General features: G+C 50.3%; 1 protein-coding gene across 2 annotated transcripts in view; it reads left to right on the top strand.

Annotated features, from left to right (window-relative positions):
• The window catches only part of LZTS3 (leucine zipper tumor suppressor family member 3), a 47,234-nt gene that overhangs the window by 22,149 nt on the left and 5,147 nt on the right, over positions 1-19,938 (top strand). Inside the window, exons 1-2 of one of the 2 annotated variants that reach the window (XM_064151176.1) lie at positions 5,420-5,525; positions 19,284-19,772. In XM_064151176.1, the coding sequence (XP_064007246.1) occupies positions 19,323-19,772 (450 nt within the window). In that variant the 5' untranslated portion in view covers positions 5,420-5,525; positions 19,284-19,322. Of the gene's footprint in view, positions 1-5,419; positions 5,526-19,283; positions 19,773-19,938 lie in introns of those variants that run through there. The other variant, XM_064151175.1, reaches the window with a different exon arrangement.

Here is a 19,938-nt window from a genome sequence, read left to right as displayed (position 1 = left end):
GTGATGCTCCTTCAGACCTCGCCACAACTGACATTTTGCTCCTTTTCCAAACAGTGAAGAAAATACTTCACCAGTTCTGCAGCAGAAGTCCAGGAACCTCAGATAGCTTCTGGGATGTGAAATGATATGGCTCCAAGAGAAGTGAAATGAAAGAGAAGATTTTTCCTGCAGCAGAGAAAAACTCAGGAGGAGTCCCTAGGGTCCCATTTGTCAGCAGCCTGTCCAAGGGATCTTTTGAATATAGAAAGACAATCTGCTCCTTTCTTTTTTCTTTTTTGTTTTTTCTTTCCCTGAGCTAAAGGTGTCTCTTTTGTTGTGGCTCCCACTCAAAGCTGCAAACCCCCAGAACTTCAAGCTGCTCTGCACAGGTTGCAGTGCAGTCTGAAAAGAGATTGGAGTGAGGTGGGGGCTGGTCTCTTCTCCCTGGTATCAGGTGATAGAAAGAGAGGAAATGGATTGAAATTGTGCCAAGGGAGGGTTTTAGGTTGGAGATTAGGAAAAGTTCTCTCTTGCAAGAGCAGTGAGGCTTTGGAGAGACTGCCCAGGGAGGTGGTGGAGTCATTATTCCTGGAGGTGTTCAAGAACTGTGTGTCCATGGCACTTGGGGATGTGGTTGAATGGCTGTGGTGGTTGCACTCAAACGTAGAGGTCTCTTCTTCAACTGAAACAGTTCTGTGATTTGTGCACTTTCTCAGCACAAGCACTGTGGGGAACAGCTTCAGCCTCATGAGGAAAGAGAGATTTGGAGAGGGGCTGTTGCCCCAGTCTGAACTGCTGGAGTTGGGCAAGTCAGAGAAAATCTTCCTTCCATTGAAGGAAAGGATGCATACGAAATAATGGGGGAGCGGGTGGAGCCCTCTCTGAGAACCTCTGATGTCTGGGGGTGCTGCTGGGGGGGCTTCTGGGGACAGTGGTATTGCTGCCATGGCCCCCGTGTGAAATGGAGTGAGACACACTGCATAGTGCCAGGTAGAGTGGGATCTCAAGCCACCTACCGCACTCAGCGGGGGAAACCATGGCCAGGATTTCTCACCCAAAAGAACTAAGCTGGGAGCTGGGAGCAATGGATGCTGTGCATGCTCTTAACATGAGCAATGTGTTCTACTTGCAGATGGTCTGGTTGATTGGATAGGGCTGGGTGATAGGTTGGACCAGAGGATCGTGGAGGTCTCTTCCAAGCCGGTTGATTCTATGATTCCGTGTCCCTGCTCAGTGCCGGGGGATGGATCCAGATGACTGTCCCAGTTTGGGGCCATGAACTACCCAGGCCTGGAGGACAGAAGTGAGTCTCACCCCTTTTCAAGGGTAAGGATGAGGAGACTGAACTCCAATTTGGAGTTCGAAGAGAAATTCTCTTTACAAGAGCAGATATATAAAAAGCAATCAGGCAGGATAAGTACAAAACCTGTTAAGCCTGAACTGGCCTTCTAGAATCTTCCATCCCTTCCACCCTCAGCTGGCCTGAGGGTAGGCCGAAACTGCCCTCCCCAGCTGGGAGGCTGCACGACACAGCTCAGCTCCCTGCCAGCCAGGAGCCATCTCCCCCACAGACCATGAGATAAGGAACACACTGTTCCCAGGGGGAAGCGAAGGGGGAAAGGCAGGGAAGAGAAGTGAAGGGAATCAGTCAGGCACTGTCTTTTAAGCTGTGATAGCAGAATACAGAACAGAATCACAGTAATACAATGTTCTGGGACAAGCAGGTCTGTCCCCCTGGGACAGGCTTCTGTCCCTATGGTTTTGTTAAGGCAGACCCCAGATCCCTCGAACTACCACAATGACCTTTAAAGGTCCCATCCTACCCAAACCACTTTGTGAGCCATGTGCAGTGCCAGCCTGCCCTGCTGTTCAGCTGAGGGAGAAAGAGGCAGGGATGTAACCACATTCAAGAGTCCTTTCAGGGACACAGATTCATTGTTCTCCAGACAGAGTCTGCCATGGTGTCCAACGGGGGTCCAAACCTGGAGATGCACAGTCTGACCATGGCTGCCCAAAAGGGGCAACACAGAGATAGACAAAGCCCTCTGAAGAGATGACACCAGGTCTTGGTGGGTTTGTCCCACGGGGAAGGGGAAACACTGTGGCCTGGCTGCACAGGAGCCCCTGCACAATGGGGTGCTGGCTGTGAACCAAGAGGCCCCTGTGGGCTTTCAGAGGTGGTGGAGGAGCTTTTCTGGAGGTGAGCTTAGTGTGTAGAGAGGTTTATGTCTCAGCAACACAAGACCTGGATTAGAAATGGGAGTTCGGAGTTCAAAAGTTTACGGCTTGCCTGAGAGCGCCAGGCACACAGGTTACCCTTCTGCCGCCAGCATTCTCCAAAACCTCTCCCATCATGATTTATTCATCCGTGGGAAGCACTAAGACACAACACAATTCCCAAAGGGAGAACGAGCACAGTCTTAACCAGCTGTAATGTCAGGAATCTGCCTGCCTTCTGCTGAGCCTGGGCATGCTGCAGCTCCACAGTGTGTGGCCAAGGGCTCCTCTCCTTGGTCATCTTCCCCAGATCCTTCGGAAGAGAAGACTGAGGGGAGACTGCATCACCCTCTATAACTGCCTCAAAGGAGGCTGGAGCCAACTGGGAGCTGGTCTCTTCTCACAGATAACAAGAACATGAGGAAATGGCCTCAAGATGTGCTGGGGGAGGTTCATGTCAGATATCAGGAAAAAATTTCTTCACACAAAAGGCTATCAGGCACTGGAACAGGCTGCCCAGGGAAGTAATGGAGTCACCATCCCTGGAGGTATTTGAAAGGCATATGGATGGGGTGCTGAGGGATGTGGGTTAGTGGTAATGGTTTAGCAGTAGTGGTGGGGTTGTGAGCTCTAGGTGAACAGTTTGATGTGATGATCTCAAAAGTCTCTTCCAATCTCAACAGCTCTGTGATCCTATGATTCTATGATCCCACCGGTGGGAGGGTCAGTATCCTGATGAAGCTCTAAGGTCAGCTTATTGCAAGAATGGTCCCTGGGATGGACAGGCCTTGCTACACGTGAGGCTGTTTCCAAGGTCTAGCCTGGTGTTTTGGAAGTCTTGGCTTCTGAAGTCAATGAGCAAAATTAAGAGCTTGAGCCTCCATGGGAATCCATTTGGGGCTAATTCACACTTGCCCCCAGCAGCATGTTTTGCCCTAGTTTCAAGGCAGGCACAGCCCATATCTGATTTTTATTGGCATTATTGCTGGTTTCCTCTTCCTGCTGCTCTCAGCTCCACAGTGCCCACCTGATGTTGGTTGACTCCTTTGACAGGTCCTGCCAATAGAAAACACACTTGGGCAAATCACTCGAAATTAGCAGCAGCTTTGTGTGGCTTTACTCCCCTCTTTGTGCTCTCTTCCTGACTGCAAATAATCCAATAGAAGTGTGGAGGCTGCCTAGCCCCCACACAGAACCCTGATTGCTCTCCTGCTACAGTGCTGTCAGCCAGAGAGGGAGAAGGAGCTCTGGAACATCCTGTAGCACTAGACATCTGCTCCGAAAGATGAAGAAGCTTGAGGGGAAAAGAACTGATGGCAATGGAGAGAGAACAGGAGCCACATACAGCTTCTGGAGTAATGGACATCATCCTATTTGTCCAAATGGGCTGACACCAGCCAGAAATTGCCAAAGCTAGAGGAAGACAGATGGACAGATCATAGAATAGCTTCAGTTCCACCCCCCCTGTCATGGGCAGGACACCTCCCAGTAGACCAGGCTGTTCCAAGCCTCATCCAGCCTGTTCTTAAGCACTTCGAAGGAGTGCAGATGGACCATTTAACACTTGCTTCCTCATGGGAGAAGAAGGGTTCCTTAAAGGGTTATCAAGGGTTAGAACAGTCTGCCTAGGGAAATGGCAGTATCACCATCCCCAGGTGGCTGCCTAGATGTGGTGAGGCACATAACTTAGTGTGATTTAGTAGTGTTGGGTTAACAGCCAGGTGTGATGATCTTCCAACCAAAATGGTTCTCTCATTTGAAAATGACTGCCTCTTTCCACTTTGTGCAGAAACACGTTAATGGGCTACAGCAGGATCAAATCCCTCTGCAACTTCTTTGGTTCTTCTTCCACGTGTGCACAGCTTCAGGGAATTTGAGGCTGAGATAGGTCAGTGTCGGCACAGAAAGAAAACATAGCCTTTCTGGGTGTCACACTGCTTCTCCTGAGTGCTTCACTGAGATACCAGGGTAGCAGTGAACACAAACTACCACAAAAAAACACAAAAACTGAGGCTGTTTCAAAGTTACCAAGCTGGGTTCACACTCCTTGCCCTTCTCTGCATGGTAAATGGGCTCTTGGTTCATCTACGCAGCTGGGAAGCAGCCCTGTCAGGATGGGAAAGTTGAGGAGAGGGGGTCCTGTGCTTGGAAGACCCCAAAATAATGAAAACCAAGTCCTGGCTCCTCATATCCCTCTTTGCAGAAAGAAAGGGGGGAAAAAAAGCAAAACAAAAACCCTCAAACAAACAAACCACAAAAAACCACCCAAAAACCCCACAACAACAAAAAAAACCTAACTCCCCCATCCTCCCTCACCAAACTAGGAGGCACCAAACTCCGTTTGAGCAAAAATGAATCATCAGACCCCAAAACTCCCACTTGAAACACACATACACACAGACCAGCTGTCTCCAAATCTCTGTTTGAGTTAAAAATCCCAAAAGCAGTATCCCTGTTTGAGCAAAACCAAGCCACTGGACCCCAGCACCTCCATCTGAAAAGAAGCAGGCAGTAAGACTCCCAAGCACCTGCTTGAGCAAAACACAGTTGTCAGATCCTTGAATCCCTATTTGTGCACAAGCAAGCTGTCAGATCCTAAAATTCCCATTTGAAGAAGATCATGAACTTGGACTCCAAAATCCTTCTTCCAGCAAAACCAAATGATTGGACTACAGCTTCCTCATTGGAGCAAATGCAAACTTTCAGATCCCAAATCTGCATTTTGAAAAAATAAAACCAACAGTCACATTCCAAAATCCCTACTGGTGCAAAACCAACCTATCAGAGCCCAAAATCTCCATCTGAAAAACAACAACAACAACAACAACAACAAAACACAACCAAAAAACCCCAAAACCAAGAAAAAAAAACCAAACCCAAAACCAACACCAGGCAGTTAGAGTCCAAATCCCTGCTTCAGCAAACCCCAGCTGCTGGACATCAAAATCCCAATCTGAACATAGAGAAACCACCAGATCTCAAAATCCCATTTGAGCAAAACCAAGCCATCGAACTCCAAAAACCTCTATTTGAGCAAAACCAGGCTTTCGGACCCCCAGATCCTGGGAGCTGCTGGACCCCCAGTTCCCCATCTGAGGCCGTGGGGCTGCTCTCCACCCTTATGGGCACAAAGAGTTAAGGTCCCGTGGGCTGGGGCAGCGTCGGCCAATCGCGCTGAGCGCAGTGCAGCGCTTGGCCCCAGCCCGGCAGCAGGTTGTTCTCTGCAGGTAGCATTTTGGTTTTTTTCCTGGGGTGCCAAGCAGGGAGACAATGAACTTGGAGACCTGTGGAGGACGAGGAGCTGGAGGATGCACCCCTGGGCTGTCCGGGTAAACCTTCGGGATTTTGTTGCGGAGTGGAGGGTGCTTTCTTTTCCTCCCCCTCTCTTTGGGTGCCTTTGTTTGAGCCCAGAAAGGGCCCAGGCAGGGGAGGACAAGGTTTTGGGTGGATTAGTGTGAGGCTGAGCTGGCGGGACCTGCTGCAGGTGCCTTTTTGGGGTGCAGTGTACCCAGTGGGCTGCGTTTGCACTGCGGGGTTGGAGCAGAGATGGGATGCACAAAAGTGAAGAAAGCTGCTTCCCCCACCGCGCTGCTCAGACTCACCGTGGATCCAGTTGGCATCCACCAGCACCAGGACCTTGCACCCCGATGGATTTGAGGGCACCGCGCTAGGCAGCAGCCCTAAGGCTGGTGGTGGGGACAAGCCGCCACTGGGCTTTCTCCGAGCGAGGCTCTGTGTCCGGGGAGGGGCAAGCACCTCCGTGGCTTGGCTCTGCGCCCTTGAAATTCCTGCGACTGAGTTAATGATAAATCACAGCCGGGTCGGTGGCGTGGGCAGCCGTGGTGGGTCCTCTCCGTGTCCTTCCTGCTGGCATGGTGCTCTGGGCAAGGTCTGGAGGTGGCAGAGCCAAACTGGGGTTGTGGGGGTGGCTGCTTGGCACCTCTCCGGGAGTGATGGCTCGCCTCAAAAGGCAGGATCAACTCTCCCCTCCCCCCACATCCTTATAGCACCTTACGGGGCGGAGGTCTAAATTGTGCTAAATCCTGAGAGGATCTGGTTACAAGGGCGGGGGAATGGTGGGGGAGTGCTGTGCGTGACAGTGTCTTTCTGCTCCCACCAAAAGGCATCCAGGGCCAAGGAGCAGGGGGAATCACACTGGGATCCCCGAAATTTGGGATGTGAAGCCAGATGAGGATGCTCAGGCAGGTGCTGCTGGAGCTGACTTTGGTCAGACATTAGGAGGAAGTTTTTCACAATGAGGGTAGTGAAATGCTGAATAGGCTGCCCAGAGGCACCATCTCTGGAGACATTTTTGGTCAAATTTGATGGGACCCTGAGCACCCTGATCTCGTTAAAGATGTCCTTGCTGACAGCATGGGGGTTGGACAAGATGACCTTTGAGGGTCCCTGCCAGCCAGATGCGTTCTGTGATTCTTTGCTGAGGTGCCAGGCAAGAGATGTACCTTTCCACCAAGGGACTTTCAGGGAACAGCAGCACCATGCCCACACTCCAGAAATGTGTTAGAATCCCTCTGTAGCCCCTCCTTGCAATAGTCCACATCAGGCAGTATCACAGGCTCAACACCAACAGCTCATCTCCAGCCACCTTGACTAGGAGGCATCCCCTGAGTAAGTGGAAACTGAGGCACATAGGGCTGGGATGACTTCAAGTGGTCCAGCCTGTGGCATGGAGTACCTCATACATGCAGCCCCACAGCTGGCACTGAGGCTGCTCTATCAAACCACCCTTCCCCTACAGCCAGTGAATTGAAGGAGTTTAGTGTGTGCCACCATGGCTGTTTTTTCCAGGCAGCAGTTGTTGGGACTTTACTGGGGACAGTGAATAGCCCATGGCCAGCACCTTCTAGGGACAGTCACAAAGGTTAGTGAGTGCAGATGAGACCATGGTTGAATCCTTCCTGATTCAGGGCACCTAGAATTTGAGTTGGCAGTTTAGGCTTAGCTTGAAACCATCCTGTGCTCCTGGCACTCTCTGCTCCTTGGGATGATGGGGACAGACAATGCCATATACTGGAAAACCCCTCCAATCTACCTGCAAGTGAATCCTGGAGTACATCAACCTGGATCCAAACCTAGGGTTCTGAGAGCAGCCTGGGAAAGGGGATAAAATGTCTCTGAGGATGAGAACTCTGCCAGTGACACAGGTCAGTTACAAGGCCACACCCTGCTTGGCCCAGTCAGGACTTTAAAACCTTCAGGGATGGAGATTGTAAAACCTGCCTGGGATCTCATACACATCACAGAGCACCATGCTACATCTCCATGTCCCCTGTTGAAGTTTCTCTTGGGCTTTCCCGACCCCAGTGCAGCCTCCAGAGTAATTCTGATTGCTTACTGGAGCAACTCAAGACCTATGCAGCCTGCCTTTCATTCACCACCTTGCCTGCCTTTCATTCATCACCTTTGTCTGCTCTTTCAAATCCAGAAAATCCTGTGGATTAAAACCACCAACATGAGGATCTGTGCTGGGACTTGGGATAGAGGAGCAGCTCATTCTGGATGAGCAAGAGCAACGTTGTTGGGGCAGGGCAGAGGTGTTGTTGGTGATAAGGGGTTTCCAGGCAGCTGCCAGGCTCTCTGAGCTTGTGCTTGCAGAACTGTGGCCCACAAGCATGAACCCAACATAAGCCTCTGGTGCCCTCGTCATTCTCACCATCAGGATGATATGTGAGAGAGACACAGCCTAGATATAGCACATACATAGTGGGGTGTCCATTGTAGGAGCACCCCAGGGAGCACAAAGGGAAGGAGGATAAGCAGAAAGGCATATAGCCAAGGCCATATGCACTGTGGTGCAGATTTCAGCCATGCTTTGCTGTGATTCACCTCTCCTGTCTCTTCCTGGGGGATGGGGACAGAGAGGGGTGGCAGTGGAACATGTCCCTTAAACATGGAGGAGGAAAACTGATAGCAAGCGAGGAGGATTAGCCAGGGAAGGTGGAGCTGGCTGCACTGCGCAGGCTTTGTGGGAGAGAACAATGGAGCCTTTATTGAGGAAGGGAGGGGGTGGCTTGGCAGGCTGGTGGTGTGTCCCTTGGCCAGCTGGGGGACAGGGCACTGGAACATGAGATGGGACAGGTTGGTACCCAGTGTGTCCCTTGGACAGCTAGAGGAACATGGAAATGGGACATGGAATATGGGATGTGACAGTCTGATACCCAAAGTGTCCCCTGGCCAGCTGGGAAAATACGGAAATGGGACATAGGGCATGGAATAGGGGATAGGATAGGTCGGTGCTCAGTGTCCTTTGGCCAGCTCCGGGGACAACAAACTGGAATAGGACAGGTTGGTACTCAGCATGTCCCTTGGCCAGGAAGTGGGACAAGAAACAGGGCCAGCGGGCATGGGATGGGACAGATTGGAACTCAGCATGTCCCTTGGCCACCGCTGGAGGCATGTGGAAACTGGGACAGTGGAGATGGGACAGGAGGTGAGGCAGTTTGCTATCCAACACACCCTCGGGTGGTGGGACTTGTCCCAAGGTGTCACTGCAAGCCCCACATAGAATCACAGAATTATAGAATGGGTTGGATTGGAAGGAACCTTCAAAGGTCATCTAGTTCCAAGCTCTCCTGCAGCCAGCAGGGACATCTGCAAGTAGAGCAGGCTGGTCACAGCCCCAGACAGACTGACCTGGAACGGTTCCAGGGATGGGGCATCTGCCACCACTCTGGGCAACCTGGGCCTAGGTCTCATCATCCTCAGTGTAAAAAAAATTCTTGCTTCTTTCTCTTCTGAGTCTTCCTCTTCTGGTTTAAACTCTCACCCCCTGTCCCATCACAACAGACTGTCTCCATCAGCACATATGCTAAACCTCTTCAGGGCAAACCTGACACAGCTCTCCCTGCACCCATATGCAAGGATCTGCATCCACGGCCACCCCTCCCAAACCCTTTGCAATTTGGAATCATGACAGATGGTTTATGACAGCACAACGGCCTGCTTCTGGGGACCCTTGCAGCTGAGAATGAGGAACATCCCCTGCTGGGTACAACCTGGACGAAGTGCTACCAGCAGACCTTGGCAGAGTGACTTCGGGAACAGAGAAAGCTGTCATTGCATGGGCATCCCCTTGCCATCATCCTGCAGGCTTTGCCTTATCATCATCCTATGAGCATCCCCTCGCTATCATCTTGTGGGCATTCCCTCACCGTCATCCCGCAGGCTCTCCCTCTGCAACACAACTCTCCCAAAGAGCCTCCTGGGTCTTTTCATCTCCTCTCTTTTGTTTCAGGCTTATTATGTAAATAGCTGCTGTGGCCTCTGTAATGAGAAAGTCGTTTCCCAGCACACAAAAGCTGTAATTATCTCATTAGCTGGCTGGAAGGAAAAGGAAACGTTTGGAAGCCTTTTGCTTTGATTTCCCACAGCAGCCCAAGAAAGCACAAGTTCTGCAACAGGGCCCTGCCTCCCCCAAATCCTGCCCCTCCACACCGTGCTGCCACATTTACAGGGGAGGGAAGCCAGGTTTGGTCCTTATGTCTTAGACATGGCTAAGTACTGGGAGGCTGATGACTTTTAAGTGGGCCCAGTTATCCAAAGAATGCTATGGGTCCCCATGTGGACCCCTCAGTGCTCTCAGCTGCCTGGGACAGGAGGTGTCAGAATCATAGAATGGTAGGGAAGTGGTGGAGCCATCATCCCTGGAGGTGTTCAAAAAAGTAAATATGGCACTTTGGGACATGGTCTGGTGATCATGGAAGTGTTGTGTAGAAAGTTGGACTTGATGATATTAGTTGTATTTCCCAGCCTTTATGATTCTATGGTTGGAAAGGATCTCCATAGATCATCAAAACCAACCAAAACAGGGTCACCTAGGGTAGGTCACACAGGAATGCATCCTTACAGGTCTTGAAAGTCTCCAAGGAGACTCCACAACCTCTCTGGCCAGCTCCAGGGATCCAACACCCTCTCAGCAAAGATGTTTTTTCTCATGTTGAGGTGGAACTTCCTGTGTTCCAGTTTGTGTCTGTTGTGCTGATGGAGAGGTGGGGGTCATAAAGGGACAGTTTGGTTGCCATCTTCCCAAACTAGATGTTCCTCAGTGTGGAATGTTGGGATGTTCCTCCCAAGCCATGGCTGTAGCACAGAGCTTCAGTGTAGGTTTACATGGTTACCTACCTGCAACATGATGGGATAGAAAACAGCCTTAGGACACAGGGAGGTGGCTCCTAGGAGAAGGCACCTAGGGTGGCTTTGGTGTTGCTTTGCTTTCTGAATTCACACCTTCTTTGCTATTAGCTAAATACTCAACACTCTCTGGTAGAGCTACAAAAGCCCCTGCAGAGCACCACGGGGTAGTCAGAAGCTGGTTCTTGCTGAGGTCTTTAAAATCCCATTTCTGGTGGGGTTTGCTCTTGCCCAAGCTCTCTGTTCCACTACCCTGACCATGACTCCTGTGGTCCTGGCAGAGCCCTCAGTGAACTGTCTGAAAGCTGCCAGTGCAGCAGTAGAGCACTTGCTGATCTGGGTTGAGACTCCACCAGATTTGTGAGCTGGATCAGGCTATGATGGGCAACAGACCTGAGTGAGATCTTTCCTACAACAGAGACTCGATGGAAAGCTGGTTGTGGGCCATGGATTCCTGCAGTTCCCTGGGAGATTTGCCTAGCTTCAAGGGAAAACTTGCTGGGTTCTCTCAAACCACAGGGTCTTGGGGAAAGAAAAACAACTTTTTGTGTGCTTTTGTGAGCAGAGAGAGTGCCAGAGCTTGAGTATCATGTAGCTGCTCATCAACACCTCTCTGCAAGCCTTGGGCAGAGATGCCGAACAGCCCAGCAGCACTGATGTAGCCTGCTGGGGAGCAGGGCTAGCAAATCAGCTGTTCTTCACATCAGCATTAGCAGAAAGAAGGATCTACTGCCCAAGCAGGACTGGTGTGTTCACTACATACCATCACACAGCTCATCACAACCTCTTTCAAACCTCCCTTAAAATATAGTAACGGGACGTCTCCAGTCTGGATGTGTCTTAGAGCACAGATCTGCAGTGACTTGGTCCAGCAGCCCTAGCCATCTCATGGAGAAAAGGGACAAGGCTCAAAGCACAGAATCCCAGAATCCCAGCATGGGATTGAGGCCTTGAGCAGCCAAGTCTAGTTGAGAGGCATCCCTGTCCGTGATGGGGAGGTTGGAGTCGATGATCTCTTAAGGTCCCTTCCAACCCAAGCCATTCTGTGATGCTGTGGTGGACACTGGAAGGGAGCTCTGCAGATTATCCAGTCCAACCCCCCTGCTAAAGCAGGATATCCACAGCAGCTTGCTCAGGATTACAATGGCCAGGTGGAGCTGGAAACTTCAGAGAAAGAGACTCCACATCCTCTCTGGGCAGCCTGCTCCAGGGCTTCAGCAAAGAATTTTTTCCCTTATGTTCAGATGGAACCTTCTGGGTTCCAGTTTGCCTGTTGTCCTTGTCCTGCCACTGGGCACCACTGAAAAGAGTCTGGCCCCTCCTCTTGTCCCCCACCCTTTAGCTCTTGCTGGGCATTGATCAGATCCCCTCTGGGGCTGCTCTTCTCCAGGCTTAACTGCCCCAGAACTCTCAGCCTTTGCTCCTCACAGAGCTTCTCCAGGCCCCTCAGCATCTTTGTAGCCTCTGCTGGACTTCTAGGGAGAAACTGGAGAACCTAAAGCTAGACCAAATAGCCCAGATGTGGCCTCACCAGGGCAGAGTAGAGGGGAAGGAGAATCTCACTCATCTCAGCAGTAACACTTCCTAATGCACCCCGGGAGACCACTGGGCACAAGAGCACACTGCTGGCACGCAGTGTGCATGACTCAGCTGTCCTCCAGAAGGTGCTGGGCAATGTCCTCTTAGAATTTGGAGTCTGGTCTTGCACTGAGGGCTTATCCATGTCTTTGTAGCCCAGTAGCCATTACAAAGCCTTTGCTCAGAAGGATGCAAGGTGTGCAAACAGCCAGAAGCCCCACAACCAGAGAACTATTTGAATGTGGCTACAAGAACTTGCTGATCCTTAACCCTCCATCCTGCCTCTTTGAGTTTGCTTTTTGGCTCTCAGTTGGGCAAAAAGCTCTCCATTGCAATTCTTTCAGCAGGGATAGGCAGCAACAGAGAGGTCTGTGTCCCAGGGAAGTGCAGGAGGTGTTCATCTAGCTTTTGGTTTTGGTTAAAGCTTGCAGTTGAAAACCACAACATTTACATGTTCCCCCAGACAGGTTCAAGTGCTTCTGGGTCACATGTCAGTGGTGGAGGAAAACCTGGCACTCACCAAGCCAGGACGCTGGAGAGGGGGAAGAAGGAGTTGGAGGAGGTGCAGAAAAGAGCCACAAGAATTTCTTGAGGGCTGGAAAAAATGCCTGTGAGAGATGGGAAAAGTTCATTCTGTGCCCCTCTTGAGACACAAGCAACTTGAGAATGATGCTGACATGCTGGAAGAGCAGCAGTGCTGTCCCTGCCTCCTGAAAGGAACCTTGGGGAGATGCTCTTGGCCAGGTTTGGGTCATAAGGAGATAATTCGTGATGGCCTATGACACACAGGAGGCAGGGCAGGAGCTGTGTGGTGGTTTTGGAGGACATGATCTGCATGGAAATGCTGGGGGCTGTTTGTTTAGCCTAGGGAAAAAGATGCCTGCAGTTTGCATCTGAAACTAATTTGGGGGAAGACGACCTTCTCAGAGGTGCATGGTGGGACAGCTAAGACAAGCAGTGCATTTTGCAGGGCATAATGAGAGTGCTGAGGACAGAGGCAGGTTCATCTGACCTTTCCAGCACTGCAGTGGTCCTCCCCTGTGCCCATGTCCATGTTCCCTAGATCAGCCAGGGAGGTGCAGATGGGCTTCCACCTTATCATTACTGTTGGAGCTCTTCATGGAAGCACAGGGTTTCATAGTTGGAAGAGACCTCCAAGATCATCTAGTCCAGAGTGACCACATCAACCTGAGCAACAGCCTTTGAGGTGCAGATAGCTCTGCTGAGACCAAGATGCAATCACCTCCCGGGGATACACTGTCACAGTCTGGTTACAGGTCTTGAGTTTAAGTGGTAATTTTTTTTTCTCCAGGGCTTGTTAATGCTTCTCTGGATGAGGGTGGGTTTGCTTTGTTAGAGTTGTTTTCTTGCATCTAAGCTATTACTGACATCCTCTTCCCTCTCCCAGTCTCCAAGAAGCTGAAGGTATCCTAGCAAATGAGTTGTCACTGCTTTTACACTGGTTTTATCCTGCTCCATCACCCCAACATGTGATGATATTTTTTTTCCTCCAGCCACGCAATGTTTCTGACAACAAACTGGAAAGCCACCAGAGCTCTAAACACAGTGCTGGTGTAGGTCTGCCCTGCACAAAAAGAGCCTTAAACCCAACCTGTTTCCCTTGTGTGGGCAATGGCTTGCTGATGAAAACAGACACAAACCAACCTGGCTGGTGAAGGTCATAGGCACACCTCTTACCGCAGTTGGCAGGGAGTGGAATTTTTGACCTTCACATGCCTTTGCTGCCTGTCCTGCCAGGACCACATGCCTGGGAGGGAGCTCAAGGCACTGCCTGGCTCTCGGACTATTTGCTGGAGCTGGCTCTTCCTTAGACCAGTTATTGATTTCCTTCTGTCATGGCACAGTGCCCAGGTATGGCTCCCAAAGGCCTTTGTTACAAGAGTGTTAACAATTAACCTGCTGGGGCAGAACCAGCCCAGCCAGGTCTTCATCATCTCAGCACAATTAACCATGTGGCTGCTTATGTGAGTGCACGTTGTCTTCTGTCTGATCCACTGAGATCCACTGACTCCTCTGGGTAAAGCAAGTGTGAAGATGCAGGAGATGTCTTATGGATCTCAGCACAGCAGAGAGAGACCTGATGGACCAGGGCCAAAGGAGGCCACAGTGGTGCTGGCAGTGTTGGAAGGGCTCTGCTGTGAGGCCAGGCTGAGAGAGTTGGGAGCATTGAGCCTGGAGAAGAGAAGGCTCCAGGGAGACCTTCTGGTGGCCTTGCAGTGCTCAAAGAGGCTGAGGAGAAAGCTGGGGCCAGGCTTTTTACCAGCAATTGTAGTGACAGAATGAGGGCTAACAGGGGGTTTAAACTGGAAGAAGGGAGATTTAGATTAGATGTAAGGAAAAAGTTCTTCACTGTGAGAGTGGTGAGACACTGGTACAGGTGGCAGAGAGGTATTTTGGATGTCCCATCCCTGAACGTGTTCAAGGCCAAGTTGTTTGGGGCTTTGAGCAACCTGAACTAGTTGAAGGAGTTCTTGCTCATGGCAGGGGTTTGGACTAGATGATCTCTGAATGCCCCTTCCAACCCAAGCCATTCTATGATTCTATGGATTATTATTTTTACAACAGCTATTTATCTCTTGGAGCTGCAGGTATGGTAGGGCACCTTCATGAGAAGTAGCTATTAAGAATTTACCCACTGCAGCTGAGGAAATTCACCTTGAATTATCTGCATCAGGCATAAAACCACTGCTGTTTCCAATGCAAAGTTGCTGGAGAGAAGACCATGGGGCCACTGTGTTTGGATGGGACAGAGAGGTCATAGAACAGAGAAATGTTGGTGAGCTGCACTACTGTGTAAAGTCCTGGCGTGCCCAAGCCAGAGAGGAGGCTTGTACTAGTGAGACACAGTACCTTCCCTGGGTAAGGTGCTGGCATGGAGACACCTATCAGGAAGGGTACTTTGGAATAAAACAGATAGGCAGAGAAATCCTGTCCAGCTTTTATGAATAGAATAATGCTGGCAAATAGGAATTTAGTCAGTGTTTGTCCTGGAAGGGTCCCCTCCTCCTTTCTGTCTATGCCATGTCCCTTCACTCAGGTTCCTGCTCTAACCACGGTGAACTGGGACAAGGGCACAGCTTGGCAAGGGTTGTGTCAGGTCTTGGAGGCAGTGAGTACTTGGATGGACAGACAAATGGATGGATGGAAGGACGGATGGATGGATAGACAGACTGACAGGCATCACTCAGGAGTGGTTTGAGTGGACCTAATCCTCCTTGTGAGGTGGGATGGGCTTGGTGTCTTCTTGGGAGCCTGGTGAGAATTGCAGATAGGATGTAGCCTCTGGAGAAAGAAAACATCTGGAAAGGGCATTGGCTGGCAGGTTGATTAAAACTTCTGCTTTGATTTTCTGCCTGTCTGGAGCCTCCTCACCATAGGGCAGGGGAAGTGACTTTCACCTGTCTGCCATGGCTCAAGCCCAAATGTGCTTGGCGGGGACTCCTCTTTCCTTCTAAAGGACAGACTTGGGAATGAAACGCCGGTAAAGGCAATCTGTTGGGCTTTCCCTGCCATAGTCATGGCCTGCCTTGTTCCTGTCATTGGGAATCACCCATAAACCAAATTTTACTTCATGTTCTCATGAGAAGGAGGTGATTAGAAGATTTCAAGAGAATTGTTCTGGGGAAATGTTTAATCATTCCCCAAACCTGTAAGGAGAACAAAATACCTTCCAGCTCTGGGTCAGAGCATGGTGGTGTTGCTCCTTGCCTCACTGTGCTCAAAACATTGATGTTCCAGTTTATCTGAGAAACAACCAATTCTGACTAGGAACTGGAGCTAGCCACAAGATACAAAAGTAAGAGCTGTTCCTGGGATGGGGGGAAAGAGGCCCTTTTTGGCAAACAAAGCTGTTCTGTCAGGGATCTGCTGGCACTCAGAATCTCCTTAATAACACATTTGTGATGCTTATCCGTATGCTCCAGTTATCAGATCCTGGGTTTATAGTAAACAGAAGCTAATCACCATTTTTTTCCCCAGAATATTTTATTGGATGATTCCCAATTAAAAGAAAAAAAAAATGTAAACAGGGAAAATGTAGTATGGAAAAAAAATCCATTTTCAGAGTCTGGCCCATCCTGAGAAGGTTTTGGGTTACTGACCTTGGATAGGAGCATCAGCTCAACATCCTGGTGGGTTTGGGACATGGCCCTGAGCAGGAGCCTCCTTGATGTGGAAACCACTGCCTGAGGGTCTCCAAGGGCAGTGAAAGGCTGCAGTACTCTGCGGCTCTGACCCCACTGTGAACATTTGTCTTCCTTAGCTTATACTGTTTGTTGTTGTGGGGTTATTGTTCAAAGGATCAAACTTTCCAGTGACCTCACTGTGCCCTTGGAAAGTCAACATAAACGTGTAAATGTCACTGTGGAATTTACCCAGCAAGGAAAAGGTAACCTGGATTTCTTCTCCACCAGCTGAGTGAGGCTGGGGAGCACTGTGTGGGACAATTTGGATACTGCCTTTCTCCTGTGTGAAGCTGAGGCCTTCCAGCACATTCCTCCTGAGGTGGCTGGAGTCCCATAAAAAAAAGGCACAGCCTATAAGGCTCCCAAAATTGCTGACGAGTAGGTTATTCCTAATTACCAGGTTATTTCTAAATTAGCTTCCATCAAACTTGGTAGAAGCCCCATCTCTGGGTGTCTGTAAGGCCAGGCTGGATGTGGCTCCAGGCAACCTGATCTAGTGGAAAGTGTCCCTAACCGTGGCAGTGGGGTTGGACCCAGATTAACTTCAGGTCCTTTCCAACCCTGACAATTCTGTGACTTTGAAAGGCACCAGCTGTTGAGTGTGGCTTAAATCAGGCATTCTTCAGTCCTCTTCGCCCCTGTGTAGCACAATCAAATCTCCAAGTGCTCAGTAGGCACCTAGATTAAGTCCTGGGCATTGTGCACTACTGACGCATCTATGGTGCTGTGCTTTGAAAAGAGTTTTTAGGGTGGATCGTGGTCATGAGCCTTTGAGTCTTGCTGGGGCCACTGAAAAGAGACATGTCCAGATGTTTTATGCCAGATCTGACAACAGACTTGGACACTTCTCTCTGCTGGTAAATGTTTTGCTGCTCAGGATTGACAAAGACTTACATGGTTTGACTGCAGTGGGTCTCCATGCAGCACCATGTGATACTTGTTTGCTGCTCAGGTCTCTAAAGCTCAACCAGTGAGCGACATGGAGCTGTCTCCATTGGGGAACAAAGGTGCAAGCTGCAGGAAGGTCATTAGCAGTGACTACAAAACATTCACTTGATGCTCATCACTTCACATCAACAGTGGTTGAGCAGGACAAGTGCCCTGGAGATTTTCTTGGGTGGGCTCATGTGCAAAAGGGAAAGGAGAAGGTTACAGCACTATGCACATCCTCCTCTGCTTTGTGGCTGCCCTGTCCCACCTGTGATGGGGCATATTTGGTGTGTCTCAAACCACAATGGCTTCTTCATCTTCTTTATGCTTCATCAGGAGTTCAGCTGGGATGGTGGCTCTCAACAGAGCACATCCTTAAAACAGCTTTTTCCTCTGTGACCACCTCTATAGCCTGCTCTGCCCCAGAGGAGCTCTGCCAGCTTCCTATAGATATCAGCTCCGTGTCTTCTCCATCTGGCACAGGAGGTTGCCATGTCTGTCCACTAGCTCCATGCCATATTTGGGATCTTCTCCATGCTTATCAGTACATAAAGGATAGTTGGCAAGAGGATAGGGCCAGACTCTTTCCAGTGGTGCCCACTGTCAGGACAAGGGGCAATGGGCACAAACTGGAAGCCAGGAGGTTCCACCTGAACAGGAAGAAAAACTGCTTTGCTGTCAGGGTGCTGAAGCCCTGCAGCAGGCTGCCCAGAGAGGTTGTGGAGTCTCTTTCTCTGGAGAGACTCCAAACCCACCTGGACACTGTGATCCTGGCCAAGCTGCTGTGGGTGACCTTGCCTTAGTGGGGGGTTGGATTGGTTGCTTCCAACTCTGGTCTCTTCTAACCCCCACCATGCTGGGATTCAGTGATACTCTGGAAAGAACAGAGTTCTGAGATCAAGATGCTGGAGAAAGGAAGGAGGCTCCAGGCAGCACACCTGGCAAAAGCCTCCAGAAATGCAATTAAATAGAAGTCAAGTGGAGCAGCACAGCCCCTGCTTGAACCTTTTAAATTTTCTCCCCATTCTATTATTAGTGCAAATAGCAAGACCCTGAGAGACGTCGCAGCGGAGCCGAGCTCCAAACCTAAGCTCGTTCTCAGGGAAATATATCCTGCTTTACTTGAGGAGGGATGATTTAACATCCCTCCACCAAGAAGAGGGAAAAGCCCACTGAAGTGAGGATTTGCTCTGTCTCCCCTACCTGGTGACCCTGCTGAGCCCCCATCACTGAACCTGTCTCCAAGACAGCACCACTTTTGTTACCCAAAACCTGCACCTCCCACTGCCCCTAAACCCTGCTCTAGTTCCCACACTGCCTGGATGGTTTATCCCGGGAAGCCTGGTTTAAAAGGAAATTCTAGGATGACATCTGGACAAAGGCATCTTTTTAAAGCTCAAGTCTATGAGACAACACTCCCAGGGAAGAGATGGAAAGCGTGTGGCTTTAAACCCTGTTGAATTGTCCCTAAGGGATGCACTGGAGGGAACAATGCTGTAGGAGCCTACAGATATGGCGCAGGGCCACAAAAACATCTTTAAACACGGGACAAGTGACCCAAATAACTCAAGCTTGGGAAAGTCTGTTGATCCTCCAAGGGGCCTGGAGGTCCCAGGCAGGACAACAGTCCCATCATCTGCTCTGTACCATACAGTGAGACACGACAGCTTCTGTCCTTCACAGAATCAAAGAATGGTTTGTGTTGGAAAGGACCTTGAAGATCATCTAGTTCAAACCCTGCTGCTACAGGCAGGGACACTTTCCATTAGAGCAAGTTGCTCAAGGGCCCATCTAACCTAGCTTTGAACACTTCCAGTGTTGGAGTCTCCACAATTTCTCTGGGCAACCAGTTCCAGTGCCCTACCACCTTTGTGAGTACAAATTTCTTCAAGATTTGCTCATCTCTGTATGGTGACAAGATAGGACAAGAGGAAACAGCCTCGGGCTGTAGTGGGAGAGGCTTAGGTTGGACATGAGAAACCATTTCTTCGACAAAAGAGTTCTCAAGGCTGCCCTGAGCAGTGGCGCAATCCCCATCCCCAGAGGGTTTAAAAGCCTTGTAGACATGACACTGAGGGTCATGGTTTAGTTGTGACCTGCCAGTGGTGACTTAACTGTTGGACTTGATGATCTTAGAAGTCCTTTCCAACCTAAATGATACTGATCTGCAAAGGGTACAGTAAATAAAAGATACCTCTTAAACAGTCCTTTTCTTCCTTCTAGTGCCACTGACCTGTGCCTCCAACTCACTTCTGCACTGCCATGGCCACGCTAGAGACGCTGCCCATTCTTAGTGACGCAACCTACCCTAGCCCAGAGAGTTTCCACAGCTTTCCTCCCCGGCCATCCCAACTTATCTCCCAGCACACCATGGGGAGTGTGGGCAGCGGAGTTGCCAATGACCAAGAGTTTGCCATGAAGAGCGTGGGGACCCGGACACAGAGCAGCAGCCGGCAGATGGAGGGGTCTCGCAATGGGTACTCCACGCGCGAGACCTCCAACCGCTACTCGGGCGAGGAGAAGACATACAAGACAGAGAAGGTCTCCAATTCCCTCTACATCAATGGTGACTTGCGCAAGAGTGAGAAGGTGAAGATGGACATCTGTGGGAACGTGACCACCAACAATGAGAAGAACATGCCACCTCCTCCCCAGTACCGAGAGCCCAATAACCCACCAAAGATATTGCCAATCTCTGGCAAACTAGACCAGGTGAGAATCCCCACCCCCTGGTGCAGCTTGATGGCCATGGCACACCTCTAAAAACAAGGACCAGGCATCCTTGGGCCATGGTGCGATCCTGGCAGTCTAGTTCATCCTATGGAGATGGCACCATTTTTATGCATAGACAAAATCATTATTACTTTCAGGGGGTTGA

This window comes from Pogoniulus pusillus, chromosome 11 (genome assembly GCF_015220805.1).
Source record: "Pogoniulus pusillus isolate bPogPus1 chromosome 11, bPogPus1.pri, whole genome shotgun sequence".
NCBI classification, from domain to species: domain Eukaryota; kingdom Metazoa; phylum Chordata; class Aves; order Piciformes; family Lybiidae; genus Pogoniulus; species Pogoniulus pusillus.
Note: the sequence above shows the minus strand (reverse complement) of the source record. Positions and strands in the feature narration are given on the sequence as shown.